The sequence below is a fragment of the Mus caroli genome, chromosome 14 (assembly GCF_900094665.2).
Source record: "Mus caroli chromosome 14, CAROLI_EIJ_v1.1, whole genome shotgun sequence".
Taxonomy (NCBI): Eukaryota; Metazoa; Chordata; class Mammalia; order Rodentia; family Muridae; genus Mus; species Mus caroli.
Window position 1 is genome coordinate 54,035,135 of NC_034583.1, and position 20,779 is coordinate 54,055,913.

General features: G+C 43.8%; 1 protein-coding gene across 6 annotated transcripts in view; it reads left to right on the forward strand.

The window, feature by feature from the left end:
* Wdfy2 (WD repeat and FYVE domain containing 2) overlaps nt 1-20,779 on the forward strand; it is a 129,646-nt gene that overhangs the window by 59,821 nt on the left and 49,046 nt on the right. For all 6 annotated transcript variants that reach the window (XM_029468828.1, XM_021181667.1, XM_021181668.2 and 3 more), the window contains one exon: nt 7,706-7,779. In XM_029468828.1, coding sequence (XP_029324688.1) covers nt 7,706-7,779 — 74 coding nt within the window. The remainder of the gene's footprint in view (nt 1-7,705; nt 7,780-20,779) is intronic.

Sequence of the window (20,779 nt, forward strand, 5' to 3'; positions counted from 1 at the left end):
TGTACATCCTTCATAGTTGTCAGTAAGGAAACCTACTGCATTACATGCTAACTTCCATCTTGAGTTTTTAAAAAATAAATAAATAAATGAGATTACTCAGTGCTGTCCCTAATTAATGTTTTTGTGGCATTGGTTACACAGTAAGTGAAAATGAAAGAGAATCAAGTGAATGGCTACAAACTGTGTGCTACAGGCATTTATGACCATGTCCTGTGTTTATATGAGAAGTAGTATTCCAAGTGCAGAAGGCGGCTTTTTGTTGGTCCTCTAGAATAGTCATTACAATATAGTCATTGTTGTGTTTGGCAAGAGAATAGATATTCTGTATCTTTAATAAGAAGTTGAAGCTTAACACAGGGGACCAGGTGGGAGGCTCTGGGTGAGAAGAGTGGTGAGGCCTGAGCTTGGTGCTGGGTACCCTGCAAGGCAGTGTGTGAAATGCCAAGTGACCTAGAGAAGTGACACGCAGGAGAACAGTGAACAGCAGATGCACTGTTATAAATCCCAGGCACTGTCCGTGCTAGTGTTCCCAGTCCTGTTCTAAGCTATTCATCCAGTCAACTGAAGGAAGGATGCCAAGAGGATCCAGCCTTGTGTAAATAAGGTGGTTTCCCGACCCCACCTCTGCCCAATCTGGCTTTCCCAGGAATTTGGCACTTTGACTAGGAAATTGTGGTCTTGGTCCTGTTCCGAACCCAAAACTGGCAACATTAAACCCAAGAGCATCTAGACATTTGCGCATGCAGATGCAGTAGGAGCTGAAAGCAGAAAAGGATGAGCCAGGCAGAGGGCCCTCTGGCTCCTGAGGAGAGATGAAGCCGTGTGATAATGCTGGGAGGGAGGCTCCCTTCTTCATCCTCCCCTAGGCCAGTCAGAATCCTGGCAGGCTCTGGCTGCTGGCCTTCTAGGGGCACCCACATGAGCTCACACTAACCTAGCTCTAGCTACAAGTATGTGGCAAGCCTTGGGGCTGGTAGAATACTTCCCTTCCTGCCTGTCACACTCTCCTGGACCTCTGTGACCTTTAAATAGAAGGGCGGGCTTGTGTTACATGTTTCGATGGACATGGTCTGATAGGAGGGAGGCCATGTAGATATGGAGAGTAGAAAAGAGTTGTTTATCCTCCTTCCTTTAGTTCCTTTGGACACTTTGTCCACAGATGTTAACATTTCTTCTGGGCACGTGCAATGTCCAGAGGAGGTGGGGGTACAATACGGCAGTTGGTTTCTGCAGTCATGATGCTCACACTGTGTGAAGAAGGCAGGTCCTAGGTAAGCACTCTCCCAATTCATTGAGTGTGGGGAATTGCAGGCTGGTCTCCAGTCGAGCTGAGGTCTGAACCCTGATGGTCATAATTCACTTACATGACACAGTAGGCGTTCCCTCATGCTCCTGGAACTCTGGCTCCTGCCTAAGGTACCACCTCCCACAGCCCCCACAAGAGAAGCATGGTCAGTAGTCATGTAAGCAATGGCTCAAGCTTCTGACCTTCAAGCTAAACTCCTCCTCAGTTACCTAGCAACAGTGAAGACCATAAAAATGGTGCTCAGCCCCCACCATGCTCTCTCACTCCTTTGTTCTCTCACCTCTCACTTCTCTCTCCTCTTCCCTTTCTCTTTGTCTTCCTCTCTCCTCGCCTCTCTCCTCTCTCCTTCTCTCTCTTTCTCACTAGACTTTCCCCTTCCTTCCTTCCTTCCTTCCTTCCTTCCTTCCTTCCTTCCTTCCTTCCTCTCTCTCTCTCTCTTCTCTACCTTCTCTCTTTCCCCCTGCATTTCTATAATAAAGCTCTTAAACCATAGAGAGTCTCTGTACCTTCTAGATCTGCTGCGCCACTCTCGCCAGTGTTGGGAACTCCTTCCCTCATCCCTCTCTCCTACAACCCTGGGGCTTTAGCAAGGTAGCTCTGGGGTCCCCGGTCGTTGGGGCTGCCTCTTTTCCACCCCCCGCCCCCTGCGTGGGTCAGGCATGCTCACCTGGGGCCTAGTGGAAAAGTGTCCGCCTGCCCAGAGCACAGGAACTCTGGCTGGACATTAGGCCCCTTTTCCTCCCCCACTTCTCTCATGGCCTCCCCAGGGCCCCCCTTTATTTTTGTTCCCAACAATTGAGGATTATAACAGAAGTAGTGCATAAGGGCCTGGTCCCTGGTGTTCCCAGAAGAGCGTTTACTTAAACTGTTTTCAATAGAATGTTTGCATATCTGTTTGGGGAATTGAATCCAGGGTGGTATGCCTACCTACTGAACTATACCCCTAGAGCCTCTAGAGAACTGAGGGTGTTTGTTGCCTTGTTTTGAAGGCAATAATACACACATACATACATATACATACATGCATATATACATATGTATTTATACTGTATACATACTTGGACTAAAGAGAAATTGGAACAGATATTCTTTATCTGCTCCCCTGGTGTCTCCATGTAGTTGATGCTTATTGCTGTGGTAGTATCAGCTTACAGCCTGCTCAGCTGGGGCCCTTCTACTCGCATTTGTTAGTTGTAGAGGGACCTTCCTCAGGGTCCAAGATTGAGAGTTCATTACAGCTATACATGTTCTAGGCTTCTAATGGAGGTACTATTTCATCCACTATATTCCCATTATACCACAGACAAAATAGCACATGGAAGCCCCAGGTATCCATGGTTGAGATATTTTAGATATACTCTACCAATTAGCTTCTTCACTCATGTACTTAAGACAAAAGACAGGCAGGGAGGAATCTGATGTGTCAGCCACAGTGGCAGGTGGTGGAGACGTGAGAGAATTGGGTTCACAGTTGGCGGCCCTCGGTGCCAACTTCTCCTTTGGGAATATGGGACAGGTAAACTACCTTGGCTGCCAGAGATACAGTGACTAGAGGTCAGGAAGGTGAAGGCCTTGTGTGGACCAGTTGGAGGTCTGGAGGCCATGTGGAGTCTCTTTTTCAGGCCAGGCAGGTGGGAGTTAAGTTAACTCCTGGGTATTTATGAATTTATCTCCAGGACAAAACAGAAGTGCCCCACACCCCATAACAACAAATACAAAGATAGGTCCATCACACAAGCCACTCAAATTACTTGTTTTGCCATCTGTCTAGCTTGCCCTGGGTCTTGAATGTGAGTTTGTGTTAGAGCATTCAGATTTTACACAGGTACAGTCACCTTGTCACCCTCTGCTCAGCTGACAAAGCATAGGAACCTGAATGCTTACTGAAATACTGATTTGGAGCCACCTGTTTCTCAGACCTAATCAAGGCCTACTTTCAAAAGAGGCTGATTGTGGTAGGTGGCTTGAGCCTTCCCAAAGTTCTGAGTTGTGCACTTGTAACCCCTCTTCGTAAATTCACTATGCCCTCAGCTTGTACTTACATGTATATCAATGTGAAATTCTCTGCAGCTATTTTTTTTTTTAAGGGAATAAGATTTTATTGTGGTCAATTTGAGTGACCATGGCCCCAGAAGCCTAGATCAAGGTTACCCCAAATTCCATATTCTCTTGTGGGAGCAGTTTTATAGTTTTAGAGAACAAAGTCACAAATGAAGTCAAGTTTGAAATATGTTGGTGGGTACATCAAAGTTGCAGGTACAGCAAGGTGGGAACTTTCCTGCAGGCCCAGTGCACTCTGATGACATTCTTAGCTCATGGGCTGATGGAAACTAGTGGGCCGTAAGATTTTTATCTCTTAGTCATGGGATGTTAGTTCTACACAGATGTGGAGAAGGAAAGACTGTTCAGGGGCTAGAACTAGCCCAAGACAAGGAGTCACTATAATATTGCACCTTCCCCAGTTTTAGATTTGTAAAAAGATAAATGTTGCTTGATATTTTTAATACTGGCTGATTATGCTATGGGACATTTCAGATACTAATTAGGTAAAGAAACATCAGTACTTAAGGCATAAGTCGTCATGAATGGTGTGGTTACTAGAGATGGATGTCCTTTATATAATTTACTTAAGGAGGGCAGCCCGAATCTTTGGGTATTCCTACTTAGATCAATGGAATTAAAGTTTAAATTGGAAACTTTTGTTTTGCTTAGGTAAAGTACACTGGGTAATAAAAAATTATATATATATATATATATATATATATATATACACACATATACACACATATATTTGAATATATATTCATTTAATTTATAAATGAATTATATATATATATATACACATATATAATGAAAAACTACTCTTGCAAACATTAGTTTTGTATAATGTGGGGCTTAGTATAAGCAAATTGGCATAACACAAAGGCATGATGACGTGAAAGTACATAATATCTTCATTTGGAACTTCATTAAAACCAATATTAGTATGATTTTATCATTTGAAGTATACTAGGTAGAATGGTAAATACCATAATTTAAAAAAATCTAATCACAAAATATTTAAGAAACATGAACAGATAATGTTTAGCTTCTCAGGGTACTCCATTGTCAGTGAGGTTGAAGATGATGTGTAGATATAGAATTTTCCAAGTCTGCAGGAATGTGCTCTCAGATGATGGGAGAAAGTCCCTACCTCTTAGGCAGGAGTGAGTTAGAAGTTCCTGGATGCTATCGTGAGCTTTAAATCAGAAAAGTCTTTGAGGTGATGTTTTTTTGTTTTTTGTTTTAGTTGATAAAATCATCTGGTTTTTATTTTCCTTTGAAAAAGGCTCTAATTTTGAACTTTAGTTTTCATTGATAAAAGTGGGGAGGATCTGGAAGGAACTGGGGGTTGGAAAGCCATATAGTGAAAAGTCTTACATTAAACATTTTTTTATATAGTAAAAATATTCTGAAGAAATCATCAAATTTTGTTACCCACTATATAACAAGATAAAATTAAGTATATATTTTGAATCTGTTTTGGAAGAAAAATCCTTATTAAAATGTATGTATAATGTTCACTTTTATACCTTAATAAAATCTTATAACTGATAAATGTTGTTTTATATAAATAACTAGTATTTTAAGATTTTAAAAACATTTAATATACTCAAAGGTATTATGTAATAGGTTTTAAGATGTTTAGGGTAACCACATTTATAAAGTAATATGTATTTATCAGGCCTTACTATCTGATCACAATAGTTAAATCTGAATGTGTGCATGCACTCAATTTGGACTTGCCAAAAGCCTAATGATAATTTAAGCACAGAACAAGCATGAATTGCAGAAAATGGGAACTGAAGTGGCCATTGTTTGTTAAGAAATCTTTCTGATACAAATAACATGAAAGCAACAGAAAAACATCGGAGAAAGTGATCATAAATATCTGTGACACAGCTGCATGAAATTAGGTTCATGCCGGTTAGCTAACGAAGGGTAGGAAGTGCATTGATAGGTATTTTCAGATGAGAAGAGGCGGATTAGCACACAGGGTCAGCAGGTGAATGTAGACTTAAGGCTCCCACTGTCTCTCTGTAAGTGGCTACGGAGCGGGGAGTTACGTGCTTGTGCCCCAGCCTGCATTCTAGGAGTTAACTCGATGTTACCACCTATGCCAAGTCATGCCCGACCTTTTCCTCAACATTCATGCCAGTTAAAAATGTCACAAATGGGAAGGAAAAAAAAACGGAGATGTATGTGGTCACATTGGGAAGTGGGGGACAAAGAGATCCAGCAGAGCCCCGGACTCCATCTTTAGGGTCCTGAAGTAAGTTCAGAGTTTAATGAGAGGGCCATGCTGTTCACACATCCAAACAGTCCTCAGCCGGTGCTGTCACTCCCGCTGCTGTCTGATTGCTATTTGTTTCTTACTTTCATCCTGTAAAGTAGCTTGACACGTTGTTAGAACTGTGTGCACTCTTTTCTCTCTGTATAGAGGGGGTGCAGTAAAGAAACCATCAAAATAGCTGTTCACTTCCAGTTTAATGAGAGACTTTTGTCAAGGAAGTAATGCAGAGAGTAGTGGAGGATGACAGTTGGACATTTTAATTGGACATTCCAGGTGGCCTCTGGATGTGTGTTCACAAGCACACCCATCTGCAGACTCATGTAAAACTCTCTCTCTCTCTCTCTCTTTCTCTCTCTCTCTCTCTCTCTCTCTCTCTCTCACACACACACACACACACACACACGATGAAATAAAATGATGAATCTGGCAGTTTTGATTTTTATAAGGGAGTGGGAAAACCGTAACATTGTCATTCTGCTAAAGGAATATAGCAGTAATGATATATTGTTATAACCATAGATGAGTATACCTCTCACCCACTACCCGAGAAGCTTCTTGTTGCAGTAGATGGCAGTTAATTCAGAGACCCACAAGTGGATGATGTGCAGAGAGTGAGAGACTTGAAAAGAATGCATTTTATTCTTACCACTGACACATAGTGAAATAACTCCCATCTTAGTTTTCTGGGGCCTCCATAACAAAGTCCTGCGAGGTGAGCCGCCTCAACAGCTGCATTGTCTGTACCGCCTCACAGTTCTTCAGGCTGAGACCTCAAGGCTCCTGCAGAACTCTGGCTCATCTGAAGGCTGTGAGGGAGTCTGGGTTTTGGTATCTGTCTTAGTCAGGGTTTCTATTCCTGCACAAACATCATGACCAAGAAGCAAGTTGGGGAGGAAAGGGTTTATTCGGCTTACACTTCCATACTGCTGTTCGTCACCAAGGAAGTCAGGACTGAAACTCACTCAAGCAGGTCAGAAAGCAGGAGCTGATGCAGAGGCCATGGAGGGATGTTCTTTACTGGCTTGCTTCCTCTGGCTTGCTCAGCCTGCTCTTATAGAACCCAAGACTACCAGGCCGGAGATGGTCCCACCCACAAGGGGCCTTTCCCCCTTGATCACTAATTGAGAAAATGCCTTACAGTTGGATCTCATGGAGTCATTTCCTCAACCGAAGCTCCTTTCTCTGTGATAACTCCAGCTGTGTCAAGTTGACACAAAACTAGCCAGTTCAGTATCTATCCTCTGGCTTCTGGTGGCTTCCTGGCCTCACACTTAGCTCTGTCCACACCTTCACATGTTGTTCTAGGTGTGTGTATGGATCTGTCTGACTTCTGCTCTAAGACATTCGTGATGCTGAATAAGGGCTTCTCCCTACTTCAGCATGGTACAGCTTTGCTAATTAAACCCACAACTCCACTTAAAAATAAAACCACTGTATACTTACTACCACAGACGTGTATGCTTTATTTGAATTTAAACTTAGGACTCTTTTAGCTTCATACAAAGAAAATGATGCTACAATTATTTTCAACTAGGAACCTTCAGTACCTCTTAAACACTCAGAGTAAAAGCTCCCTGGTAGCTCAGTTGTCCCATATAAGTTCAGAACCAGTATTCTTTTCTGCGCTGGTGGGTGTATTTGAATGTTTGGCATCAGAGAAAAAAATCTAGTTCCTCTCCAGCTCAGATGGCGGTGCCTGCTCTCATTTAAACTGAGATTTGGGTGGGATCAAGAGAGCAGTGATCAAAGCTGTACACAGCACAAAGCAGGGTCAGTCTTGTACACAGCAAATTTACATCCTGAATTGCCAGCACAAGCCAAGACCGCAGCCTTGATTCTTGCCACATTTGAGGATGTCTTACTTGTATATTCATTAAAAGGACAACTTAAAACCTAGGGGCTTGGTTGTAAAACTGCTGTTTTTACAGCAGTTGGCAAGTATGGTTTAAATGAACTGCTTGAGGAGACAGTGGGGTGAATTTAGCCACACACTTAACTCATTAGACACTCCTGAATCAATGAGAATCATTGTTTGTTAATTTCATCAACATGTTCATTTCTTTCAGCTCCATGTTCATGCATGTCTTTTAACCCGGAAACAAGAAGACTGTCCATAGGTCTAGACAATGGTACAATCTCAGTAAGTACAAATAAGTAAGATTTCCAGTTGAAATACTTGCCTTCTGCGTAGTGTTGTGTACTGTGGTAACAAGTTGTCTAATAGTTTTTCAAGTAACAGTCATTTTTCTGGCTAAATAAAGAGTGCATGGAGCACAGGGCCTTACAGTGAGGGAGAGTTCTGTGCAGGGAGAGCTGCCTTTACTTATATGCTGCGGCTTAGTGTACCCTGCCACTGTAGCCGTGTGCACTTGCATTAGTGAGAGGGAGCTGATATGCCATACTCGCTGTAGGTCATATTGAACTGAGATCAGATGCGTCATCTGAGTGTTAGCAACAGACACATAAGGGAAATGCTGCTTTCTCTTCCATCTGCATATGGGATCTTGTGTTTGGCTTGCTCTTGTCATCTGAACTTTCTAACACAAATAAAATGCTGTAGACTTGAATGAGTTTGTTAAGAAAGTACAGATGAAGGTTTTAGATCTAGATCCAGATAAATATTAGTTAGACCCATTGATTGTAGGTCTTGAGGGGACTGAAGTGCTTAGGGGTTCGAAACTTAGGTTTTGAGGGCTGGAGAGATGGCTCAGTGGTTAAGAGCACTGACTGCTCTTCTAGAGGTCCTGAGTTCAATTCCCAGCAACCACATGATGGCTTACAACGATTTGTAATGGAATCTGATGCCCTCTTCTGGTGTGTCTGAAGACAGTGATAGTGTACTCACATATAATAAATAAATCTTTAAAAAAAGAAATTTAGGTTTTATCTGTCTTCTTTATCTTATTTACTGACTTTTATCTAATATATTGACTAGTAACAAGTGTGATCTGGCAATTTCTCCATTCAGTAAGTTAACCTAGCCCACACATTTAATCCTAGCACTCAGGAGGCAGAGGCAGGCAGATCTCTGAGTTCAAGGCCATCCTGGTCTATGGAGCATATTCTAGGACAGCCAGGACTACACAGAGAAACCATATCTTGAAAAACAAAAGACAAAACCAAGAAAACAAAACATCCAGTGTTGCCTTTAGTCCTGGGTGAGAGAAACTCTGCTCTAGCACTTGTGAACTAAAAGGCCAAACACTGGAACGCTGTGGGCCTTGTAACCGCAGACACTGGGCAGGGGTCAGAGCTCCAGGTAAGACCTGGAAGATGCTGTGATTAAGCCCACCATGGGCAACATGCTAGAGAAGGGGTGAAGAGGAGGGAGAGGAGAACATAGAAGAGATGGGGAGGAAGGCGAGCAGAGATGTTGACAGAGCTGGGGATAGGAAGAGAACCCTTTATGCCACCACACTATGGCATGGGACATCAGAGAATCGAAGAACCTGTCCTTCCAGGTAGTCAAAGGTGAATTTGTTGATATCAGACTATAGGGTCATACTTTATTTAATAGCTTAAAATTTATATATAATAGAATATAAGCCTCTGCCTGTAGTCTTACCTCAGCCCATAGGAATGTTAGAGATGTGTTTGAATACTTTCTAATCTTGAAGTAGTTGTTAAATGGCCTTAAAGGAGGTATTAATAATATTTCTAAACATAAATAAGCTTATCAGCAATATTTGTGGGACTTCTCTAATGCTTACTACTTGTTAGGATTTTCAAATTTCATTTGGTAGTTCTGTACACTGCTGCTTGGGAAAGCAGAGATTATATACTGATCCTTGTTCACTTTAAGGAGAGCCATATTTTAAAGGAGGAATGTGTATAGACTGATTTATTATTAATTTTAAAATATGCTAATTTTATCTTCCATGTATAAGTGTTTTGCTTACATGTATATCTGTGCATCACATGTGTGCCTGATCAGAAGAGAGCATTAGAGTCCTTATAGGAGGTTGTGAGCAGCCGTGTACATGCTGGGAACTGGTCCTGGGCCATCAACAGGCACACCGAGTACTGTTGAGTGTCGAGCCATCTCTCCAGCGCCAGTTATTTTTGAAAGAGAAAAGAAACAGTTGGACTGCTTAGTGATGTGGCAGGGCTCATTGCAAAGGAAAGAAAGATGGCTGAGACACACGTGTTGGCCACCAGGTCACAGGGCTGTGTATGGGATGTTCGCTGCCCCTGGAAAGTCTTAGATCTCGTTCACTCATGAGTGGTTCTTTGCACTTTTGAAATCAATATAGATGGTTAGTTGACATGGACAAATTTGACTCTGGAGGCAAGTTATGGATAGATGTAGCTATTTATTTTATAGAAGTGGGGAAGCCACTGACTCATTAGTCATCTTAGTAAACAGAACTGCTGGGTAACAGGAGCATCAGGGGCAGGGGCTTCTGTGCTTCCCTGGTTACTTACTACAGCGGCAAGATGCCAAACTACCTGCCTCTAAAGCAGTGGGTCTCAGCCTGTGGGTTGTGGTCCCTGTAGGGGTCTGATGAGCCTTTCATAGGGGTTGCCTGAGACCATCAGAAACCACAGACATTTAACATTACAATTCATAGCTGTAGCAAAATTACACTTAAAAAGTAGCAATGAAAATAGTGTTATGCCGGGCGTGGTGGCGCATGCCTTTAATCCCAGCACTCGGAAGGCAGAGGCAGGCAGATTTTTTAATTCGAGGCCAGCCTGGTCTACAAAGTGAATTCCAGGACAGCCAGGGCTACAGAGAGTACCCTGTCTCGAAAAACAAAAACAAAAAAACAAACAAAAAAAGGAAAATAGTTTTATGCTTGGGGGTCGCCACAACATGAGGTCCTTACTGTGTTAAAGGATTGCAGCATTAGGAAGACTGAGAACCAGTGCTTTAAAGGACTGAGTGTAATGGCTTGTCCAAGAACTTCCTTATAAGTGCCTCCTTTGTCTCACGGAGGTAATTAATTGCTAATCTTCCTGATTCAAAAACATCTGAAGCCTTATAAAATTCTCATATAGGAGGGCAAGAGACATTGAGAGGCCAGTCTGTTTAAGGCTCTGGCTTCTCATCACTATAGTAAATTCATTGCTAAAATAAATACTTAGAATCTTGTCATTTCAATAGTTAACTCTCTTAGACACAAGAAATCCTGTTTCTGAGACTATGTGTCCTCTGTTCCTTGTATATCACAGTGCACTTTTAAGAATAGTGATTAAATTCTAAAACATGGAAGATAAAGCCAGAAAGTAAATCCATATTTTACTGAACCAATCTCAGTATCGTTGCACACTGGGTCAGAGATGAAGAACAAACACCCTTTGACCCCTGGACCAAGACTGGATGGGAGACAAGCAGCAGGAGAAGTGGGGGTGCTTGGGGGGCTTGACCAGCAGGGGGGGGTGGAGCGCCTCTGAAGCAGAAGGGAAAGATGGAGCCATCACTTGGTTGCGGGAGGGAGGAGAGGACAGCATCCTATTCCTTGTAGTGAAGTAGCAAGTGCAAGAGGCTGCAGGGCCTGAGGACTGTTTTCATCTGCCCTTTCGCTCTTTTCAGATATCCCATCTTGGGCCACGAAGCTCTAATCATCTTTTAAGATGTTGTTGCAATGTTATATTTTACATTTATTTCCTATGTTATTTCATGTAGATTGTTTCTGGACAATAATTATAATTCATAATTATAATTATTATAATTCATCACCTATAGTGTTTAGTAGGTGATGTGTTGTTGCCAACTTAATTTTTGTTTCATTAAAAGGTTTTTTTTTAATCTGTCAGTCCTGTCAATGAATTGACCAGTCTTTTTTTAAAAAATGTTTTATTCTTTGACAGTATCATACAATGTATTTTGATCTTATTCATCCCCGAACACCAACTGGTCCCAGATCCTCCCCCACGTCCCCCATCCACTCAGTTTCACACACACATAATTCTGCCCCAACAATCAAGTCTGGTTTGTGTGGGCTTGGGGCCTGCCCTGGAGTGTGGCCAAGATCCCAGGTGGTCTTAAGCTTCCCTTGCCCAGAAGCAATCAAATGTCAGCCGGTCCTCAGCTAGGGAGTGGGGCCTCGTGCCACCTTCCCTCCATATATTCACTCTGTCATTTGGAAATCTCACAGACTTTTGCCTTGCTGCCTGCACTGTTCTGTAGGGATTCATACTTTGCAAGTTAAATGAACAGCTTCATGAAATGTCACTGTTTTCTTGTGTTTTGTTAGTATTCTTTCTTCAGGTGGCTTTGCTTGACACTGGTTATGTGATGGAGCTCATTGTGGCAAGTGTTTTCACAGAAAACCATAGGGATAGAATTTGTGTCCCTGGTAACAGGAGATTCCTGGGTAGACTCTCTTGAGCCTTCAGAAGCTTCAAGGGAGAAGAATGAATTTATCGTAGGACATGTTATTTCTTTTTCAAGTAAAAGGAGAAACTGTGCCTTTGAAGATAACAAAATTTAGCATCCTTTAGAGAGGAACCTGGGCATCTTTACGGGTGTTGTCATCCCTTAAGGCCAGTGTTGCATAAATGTGCATGGCAGTGCAGTGTGTAGTGACCTGTGGGGGCAATCGTCCCTTGTCTGTACCTGTTTCTGTAATTTCAGTTACCCACAGACAGCTGTGCTCTGACACAGTAAGCACAAACTGCAGAAGTAAATGACTCCCAAGGTTAAGTGATTCTTTCTATCTTATTTTTCATTGTTAATCTTGTTTGTGCCGAGTTTATAAATTAAACTGTATCATAATTGTGTATAGGGAACAAAAATAGTACTATGGGTTCAAAACCATCTTGTTATAGGTATCCACTGGTGGGCTTGGAAGTCAGGCGTCCCTTGCAGATGTGAAAGGGGCCATCCCTGTAGAAGCACGCTGAGTGGCAGTAATGCCTGAGGTGCCAGTACCTAGCCTGCTACTTTCCTGGAGTTGCCACAACAGATGGCTTAAAACAACAGAATTCATTTTCTCAGTTTCAGAAACTTGACACAGAAATCAAGATGTTGGCAGGGCTGTGCTCATTCTGAAGCTGGCAAAGGAGACTCCTTACTTGAATTGCCTCTAGGACTGGCTGGCAATCCTCAGTGATCTGTGGCTGGTAGACCCACCACTCCTACGCTTACCTGTATCCTTATGCCATTTTCCCCCGTGTATTTATCTTATAGGATGCCAGTCATTGGAGTTAGTCACCACTAATCCATTGTGGTCTCATCCTAACCTGTTACATCTTCAGAGCTTAACCTGTCACACCTTAACTTACTATACTTAAAAGAGGTTGTACTTAGAGTGTACTGACTGGTTTTGTGTGTCAGCTTGACACAGGCAGGAGCTATCACAGGGAAAGGAGCCTCCCTTGAGAAAAACGCCTCTATGAGATCCAGCTGTAAGGCATTTTCTCAATTAGTGATCAAGGGGGGAAGGCCTAGCCCATTGTGGGTGGTGCCATTCCTGGGCTGGTGGTCCTGAGTTCCATTAGAAAGCAAGCAGAGCAAGTCAGGGGAAACAATCCAGTAAGCAGCACCCTGCATGGCTTCTCTGTCAGCTCCTCCTGCCTCCAAGTTCCTACTCTGTGTGAATTCCAGTCCTGACTTCCTTTGGTGAGAAACAGCAGTGTGGAAGTGTAAGCTGAATAAACCCTTTCCTTCCCAGTTTACTTCTTGGTCACGATGTTTTGTGCAGGACTAGAAACCCTGACTAAGACATTAGAGGTTCCAGATAGTTGTGAATTTCGAGGGTATTACTCAATTCAATTGACCTACTAAAATCACATCTCCAATGTTCTCAAACAGTGTTCTTATTGTTGTTTGACGTGAGACATGATGCCTTCAGGGAGAAATATTCAAAGATGTTAAAGAAGATAAGCCATGATTCCTCCTGGGAGAGAAAGATGGGAATCGGAAAGAACGTTTTTCTGTAATTAGTGCTGGCTCCCTCTAGATAAATGGTGCACTGGGTAGGTCACAGGTCATGATAGTGGTGGCTGAGCTGGCTTCTGTAACCCTGCATAGACAGATTTTTGAGTATTGTTCCAGGCAGAGTTCTTATTACTACAAGGACAGCCCAACTACTTACTAGGAGCTCTGTAGAGTGTTTACAAGGGAATTGGAAGCATTTGGGAAATTGTATGTTTAGCCATTGTTTTTAAAGGGAGGAGGGAAGAATTTATAAACATTTATCTTAATGATGTTTTGAGTAGCTTTTTCTTATTAGTGCTTGCCATAGATTGTTAGGAGTCTACACTGACTACACCCTACACCACCACACCTATGTGATGAAGTCGTGCTGGGCAGTAATGGCTGGTTGCCCGTGAGGAAAGCATTTCACTGCCAGAGTCAAGTATACAGTCATTTTCTCACTGCTGAATACAGGTCTTTGAACCCTTTCCCTTCCCGCTTAGCCTCAGCACTGCTCCCTGGCTCCCCCTCAGCAGTCATCACAGTGTAGTCAAGGTTTTTTACTCCAGAACTGAGTCTGCTTTCTGGGCTTTCCAGTCTGACTCCGTCCAGGAATAAAACCCTAAAAGTGAGAGTCAAGGATGGTTGTAAAGACAGTTCCCAACAGTCTTACGTTGATAGAACTGTGGAGCCGGGGTCTTTAGGACCTTCCTTCGGAATGGTTATTCTTGCAGTTCCTGACACTGCTGCTGATGTCTACATTACAGTTCCTTCCCAGTCTAGCAATCATCCTCAGGGCTGCTGAGATAGCTCAGCTGGTAAAGACTCCTTATCACCAACATAACCACCTGAGTTTGATCCCTGAAACCCATATGCTAGAAGGGAACTGACATCCACGAGTTGTCTCTGACCTTCAGACATGACACATCCATGCGTCCATGCATGCATATTTAGGTCACACACACACACATGAAATAAGTAAATAAACACTATTTCTGAGTTTCCTAGACATTTGGAGTCACGGGGCTTTCTCCTGTGAGCTCTTTCTAGTGTTAGGTAACCATGTTCTCCCGCACTTGTGCTGAGTTACAGTGACATGTTGGAGCTGTACTCAAGAGAAAATAGTTCTAAGGCTGTGTCAGTGGCTTGCTGTTGGTTGATACAGTTAATTTCCCAAAGGGAATTTTACCAGAGTAAACTGTGGCAGTTACTGTGCCTTTGGCATTTGTGGGTAGTGGACGTTTCTGGAACCTCTGAAGGCCAAGCTTGTCTCCCTAATGTCATTACGCATGTAACTCACTCATGTCTTGTTTGGTTCCTGTATGTTCTCGTAAACCTTGGTTGAGCAGCAGTGAGTGAATTTAATGCAACAGCATTTCTTTGGCCTGAGGTTATTCTGTACCACCACTATAATTTTGGATTTTTATTTGTGTTTTGGGGAAAAGATCTCACCATGTTGCTGAGTTTGGCCTCAGAGTCTTGATCCTCCTGTCTCGGACTCCTAAATGTTGAGCCACTGTGCCACCCTGTAGCTTTAGGTTTTAGAACACCTTTGTTTGAGAAGGCTACTCATGTAGCCCAGGCTGGCCTTAAATTTTCTCTTCATTGAAAGATGGCTTTAAACTTCTGTCTCTGTCTCCTGAATGCCAGGACTACAGGCATGAACCACTAACCAATGCCTGCCCCGATTCTCTAGCACAGATCCTTACAGGAGCACCCAGATTGTCCTGTAGAAGGTGAGGAAGCTTAGAGTGTTGAGGGTGGGTTAAAGTCAGTCATCTACTGTGTACAGCAGTAGTTGGCCAGTCGCCACAGCACACCTGTGTTTTAGAAAGTCAGTGACAAGGAAATAACGAGTAGATGGCCCAGTACTTTCTCCTTCTCATCTTAAGACTCTGTGCCCTAAAGAGTCTTCCTCCCAAGGTTCCTTCCTATTGGTTTAGAAATTCTCCAGCTTCTTAGAAACAACTGAAACATTGTAACTCTCAGCCTTTCTCTCCTTGTAATCTCACTTCTTAAAATCTGACTTCTTCACAGTCACCATTGTATACTTCCTCACAGGGAATTTACCTCAGCTAGGGTTTCTGTTACTGTGATAAAACGCCATGACCAAAGAGCAAGCTGGGGAGGAAAGGGTATATTAGGCTTACACTTCCACATTGTATTTCATAATTGAAGGAAACCAGGACTGGAACGCCAGATAGGCCACGAACCTGGTGGCAGGAGCTGAAGCAGAGGCAATGGAGGAATGTTGCTTGCTGGCTTGCTCCTCATGGCTTGCTCAGCCTGCTTTCTTATAGAACCTGGACCACCAGCCCAGGGGTGGCACCACCCACCATGAACTGGACCCTCCCCCTGTCAATCACTAATTAAGAAAATGCCTCACACTCTTGCCTGCAACCCAGTTTTGTGAAGGCATTTTCTCAGTTGAGGTTCCCTTCTCTCAGATGGCTCTAGCTTATGTCAAGTTGATATGAAACTGTCCAGCACAAACCTCAAACCACTGCAGTCTGCCTTCCAGGCCCTCAGCCCACTCAGGTTCCTGGCTGATTCTGAAGGCCTGTGTGCCCTTCCCCACACTGCCCGGCAGTGCTGAGCCTGGCTGTGCTGAGTCTGGCCTCCTTACACTTGAGCTCTCTCCAGGATGCAGCATCCCTCTGTTTGTGCAGTGCAGTTTTGTACACCTTAACATGGGCTTCTGCCGCCTTTCTTCTGTTCTCCAGCTCCTCCTCTCCTTGCCGGTTCTGTAGCCAGCTCTCATCTGGTGCTGGAGTTCGTCCACATTGCTCTGAGGCCCCGGCTCGTCTCTCTGTACAGCCTCAGCCACACATCACTTGCCAGGCATGTGACAAAATGAGCTTTGTGTTTCTGTCTAGACCTTACTTGGAGGTTCTGACTTCCTAATGTTTCCTATTGAAGATGAACCCCTAACTGCCAAGTCTAAAACAGAGGTCATTCCGCCCACATGCCGGTTCCCAGTGCTTTCATTACAGTGACTGGGGCCATGCTGCATAGGCCAAGGGTCTTGTCCCTCCTCTGACTTGCTATTTCTCTCGTCTATCAGTTACTGTTACCTGTTTACCAGCTTCCTTTCTTCCCTGTCCCTCTCTACTCCCTCTTCACATTAGGCCCCTTCCCCACCATTCTTTACTCTTGTCTTCCTTCCGGACCTTTCTCAGTTTTCCCCTTCATTGGTTATCTCCCATTCACAGGACTAAAGGGCTCTTTACAGAGGTGGATTTTTAATCTTGCCTACAGTGAAACCTTTCATGGCTTCTGCTGGCACTTAGGAGACAGGGAAAGTGTTTTCAGATAGCCACTGTGACCTTGCAGATCTGGTCCTCCCATGCCCACAGCCTTGGTTTGTACAGGGCCCTTTCTCTGAGTTTTCGTGCGTTTGCTCACAATTCTTCACAGGGTGGGGATTGAGCCTGATTGTTTCTCTGTGTCCCTAGCACCAGTACTGGTCGATTCTAAGTGCTCTGTAAACACTCAGAATCAACAAGGGAATTAGTGAATGAATGAATGAATGAATGAGTGTAAGGTCTGTTGAGCTGACCTTATAGGGGTTAGGAACCTAGGCTTTGGAGTCTCACTGCCTGAATTTAGTCACAGTCCTTCCTAATCAAGTGTCACACTGCACAAGGTGCTTTCCTCTGCTTTCTGCCTCAGTCTACAGTGGGGATGGTAACTGTGTTCATTTGATATAGTTTCTTTCAGGAAACTATGAGAACTCCTAGAATAGCCTGCGCATAGGGCAAATAAATATCAACTCCTGCCAATGTCATTGGCAGCAGCAGCAGTCTCTGTAGCCAGTGTCCATGAATCTTCAAAACCCACTGCAAGTGGATGGATTTAGTCTACCGTGTGTGTCGGGAATGGGGAATTCCTAAGTGGAGGTGTGGATGTTCAGCTTGCTTCTGTTGTCATCTTTTGTCTTTGCTGTCTCATCATAGTAATTCTCCAGTAATTTACAAACTACAGACCATCAAAAGCTGTATTTTTCTGTGGGCATGTTTAAGTTACTGCTGTTTCATCTTTATCACCCTTAAAAAGAGGGCTGGCCAGATGGCTCAGTTGATATATTGCCTGCCCAAGGATCCGAGTTAAAAATCCCAAACATTTGATAAAAAAACGGATATAGTGGTGTGCCTCTGTAATGGGAAAGGCAGGGACAAGAGCATCCTTGGAGATTGATGGGCAGCTGTTACTGCCACTTCAGTGAGCTCCACGTTCAGTGAGTGACCCTGTCTGAGAATACGTATAGAACAATTGAGGACACCCAACATTGATCTCTGTCCCTATCCTCACATGTGCATGCATACCCCACCCCACCCCCCAATACATACCTGCACATACACTACACCTACCCCATCTACACAAAAAGGCTTTGACCTTAGAAAACTACAAAGTGCTATTGCCACAGTGATGACTGGAGAGGGCCTAGAGAGTTTGTTATCAGAAGGACTTGCCTTTTCTGACAGACTGAGAATGTTAGCAGGAAAAACGTTTCCAACCATCAAGGCTGTGTTGCTTTTTATTCCTAGGAATCTGGCTTTTATAGGCCTGTGTTCAGAGAGCTTTCTGTGTGCATCTCTCTCTTTTTCTCTGTCCATCTGTCTCTGTCTGTCTGTCTGTCTGTCCCTGTCCCCCCCCTCCCCCGTTTGACTGGGCAAATGGTTGGCAGGGGTGAATGTGGATCCTCTGTCTCTACCTCCTGCACTGGGGTTACAGGTAGACTTTTACACTGGGTTTTACATGGGTTCCAGGGGTTGAAACTCTGGTTCTTAAGCTTGTACAACAGGTGTTGCCCACTGGGCCATCTCCCCAGGCTCCTACAGTAATTTTCAACAACAGGAACCAATTTTCCTTACTGTGCCATCCAGTTAAAGCACATTCTCTGTAGACATAAGGTTCTTCACTACTTTTCACGTGGGCTTTGTCTCTTAGGGACGTGAGTCATGCCAGTTTTCTCTAGTCACTGTCAGAGCCCAGATGGGCTGGTGTGACACTTCCATGTTGTTAATCACGGGTGAAGCCCTTCCTCTGTCTAGTAGCAAAGGAATGGGTCATGTCTCCCAAGGGACCCTCTGACATTTTGTTCTTGCTCTGTAAAGCTTCAAAATTCGCTAGAGCCAGAACGTGGGGAGGGAGCAGTCATTCTTTCACTGCAGAATGGCAGCCAGCTAGTTTTGATACAGAAGGCTATGCCAGCAGAGAAGGGTGTGGTATTAGGTCTACCCTGGTCTCTGGGGCTCAGTGCTGGGCTTGTGCAGTGACCCAGGGTGTTGTAACTAGGGTAGGTTTTCTTTCCAAGGCATGTGCTTCTTGCTGTTTCTATAACTCTACCCCAACCTCACCAGAACTTGGATCCAGGCTCCACAGCACACATCCCAGCTTTTCCACATTTACAGATGTGGGAGCAGCTCTTCTCCTAATTACCAGGGAAAAATGTGCATTTTCATAAACCAAGGCTCCTATAGTGTATCGAGGGAGAACTCTGAGACGGAAGAGGGACTGCTCACCACATTGACAGGAAGACCAGCACAACTCTCCCATCAACACCATCGCATGGGTCCACTTGGCTTCCCAGATTAGAGAGAAGTCTAAAACATTAGCACAAGCCACACATGGTGGTGTATGCCTGCAATTCAGCCACTTTGGAGGCTGAAACAGGGGGATTCTGAATTCCAGGCCAGCATGGGCTACCTAGCGAGGCACCCCACACCCAATGCAGGAAGGAGGTGGAGCTCGTTCTATAGCCTTGAGCTTTCAGTTTGGGGTAGGGTGAGAAGGGTGCCTTTTGGGGTACTGAGTGGGTCAGGGATCCATGTTTGGTACAGTTTCTAAGTCTCTGAGCTCCCTCCAGAGCCCTCTCCAACTGGCCCTGTTGAGTTGATGTTCCTCATAGTTCCTGCCCTCCTCCTGCCCACTGGGTGTTGTGAGTCTTCCTGCAGCTCAGCTCCCCTGCTCCTGCACTTCCCAGGGCTGTACTGGAAGCTGCTTCCTGAGCCCCAGACTTGGGCTGCCGAAGCTGATTTACCTTCAACCTGGGCATCTCCACAACACGTTAGATTGAGCAGACTCTAGCTAGACTTCATTCTCCTTTGCCTGCAAAGAGCCCCTTGTTCCTTTATGTAAATGGCATCATGTGGAGCTCCATCCAGAAACATAATCCACTTCGTCCCCAGAACTCTCTACAGTCTGTGTTCACTAGATTTTTTAAGAATTCTCTGTTCCTTACAGTTTTGCCTTGGCCTACAAGATTGCTTCTGCTGTCTGTTGTCTGTTACCTCCTCCTTTTCCTCATATCCAAACTTGTAGTTTAATTTTCATCCCCCTTAGGGTATAATTTCTCAAAGATTGCTTTGGAAAGAATAAAATTCAAAGTACTTTTTTGCCCCTACTTGTCAACTTACCTATCAGAGTTTTGCTACCAAATATCAGATATGTGTGGTTCACATCCATACCACAAATAAGGAGCCTCCTTACTGAAATCAGATGCTAGCCCTCACACCTGACCTCTGCTCTCAACCCTCAAGGATGTCTCCTGCTTTCAAGACGACCTGGAGACCCACAGTTGTTCTTCTGAGAGGCCAGGCAGTGACTGGAATAAAGGCCTTGGCTCTCAGGTCATTCTTTAGTAGTAATTCCTTATATGGAAGAAATTCTTTTCATTTCAGCAGAAGATAAACTGTACTTCTTGATAAGTATAATTGTTTCATCTGAAATTGAAGAAAATTCCATTTTATACAATGGTTTGTCATCTTGAATTGAAAAGCTGTCTTGTAAGCTTATCAATTCCAAACTAGCTTCCTTCTTCCCTAACCCCAGTTTTGTTGGTTTTGGGGGCATATGGGCTCTGGGTATAATCCTGGGCTAGCCCAGAATTCACTGTGTAGGCTTGCCTCAAATATGTGATGATCCTGCTTGAGTTCTGGGGTTACACAGATGTTCCCCCACCATGTCTGGTAGGCTAGTTTGCTTTTGTGGGTACTGTTTTTGGCTAATAAGACTTTGGTTTTGTAATTTTGGCTTTGTTGTTCCTTATATTATATAATAATAATAATAATAATAATAATTATTATTATTATTATTATTGGTTTTTCGAGACAGGGTTTCTCTGTATAGCCCTGGCTGTCCTGGAGCTCACTTTGTAGACCAGGCTGGCCTCGAACTCAGAAATCCGCCCGAGTGCTGGGATTAAAGGCATGCACCACCACGCCCGGCCTATAATAATAATTATTATATTACATTCTATTATATGTACATATTT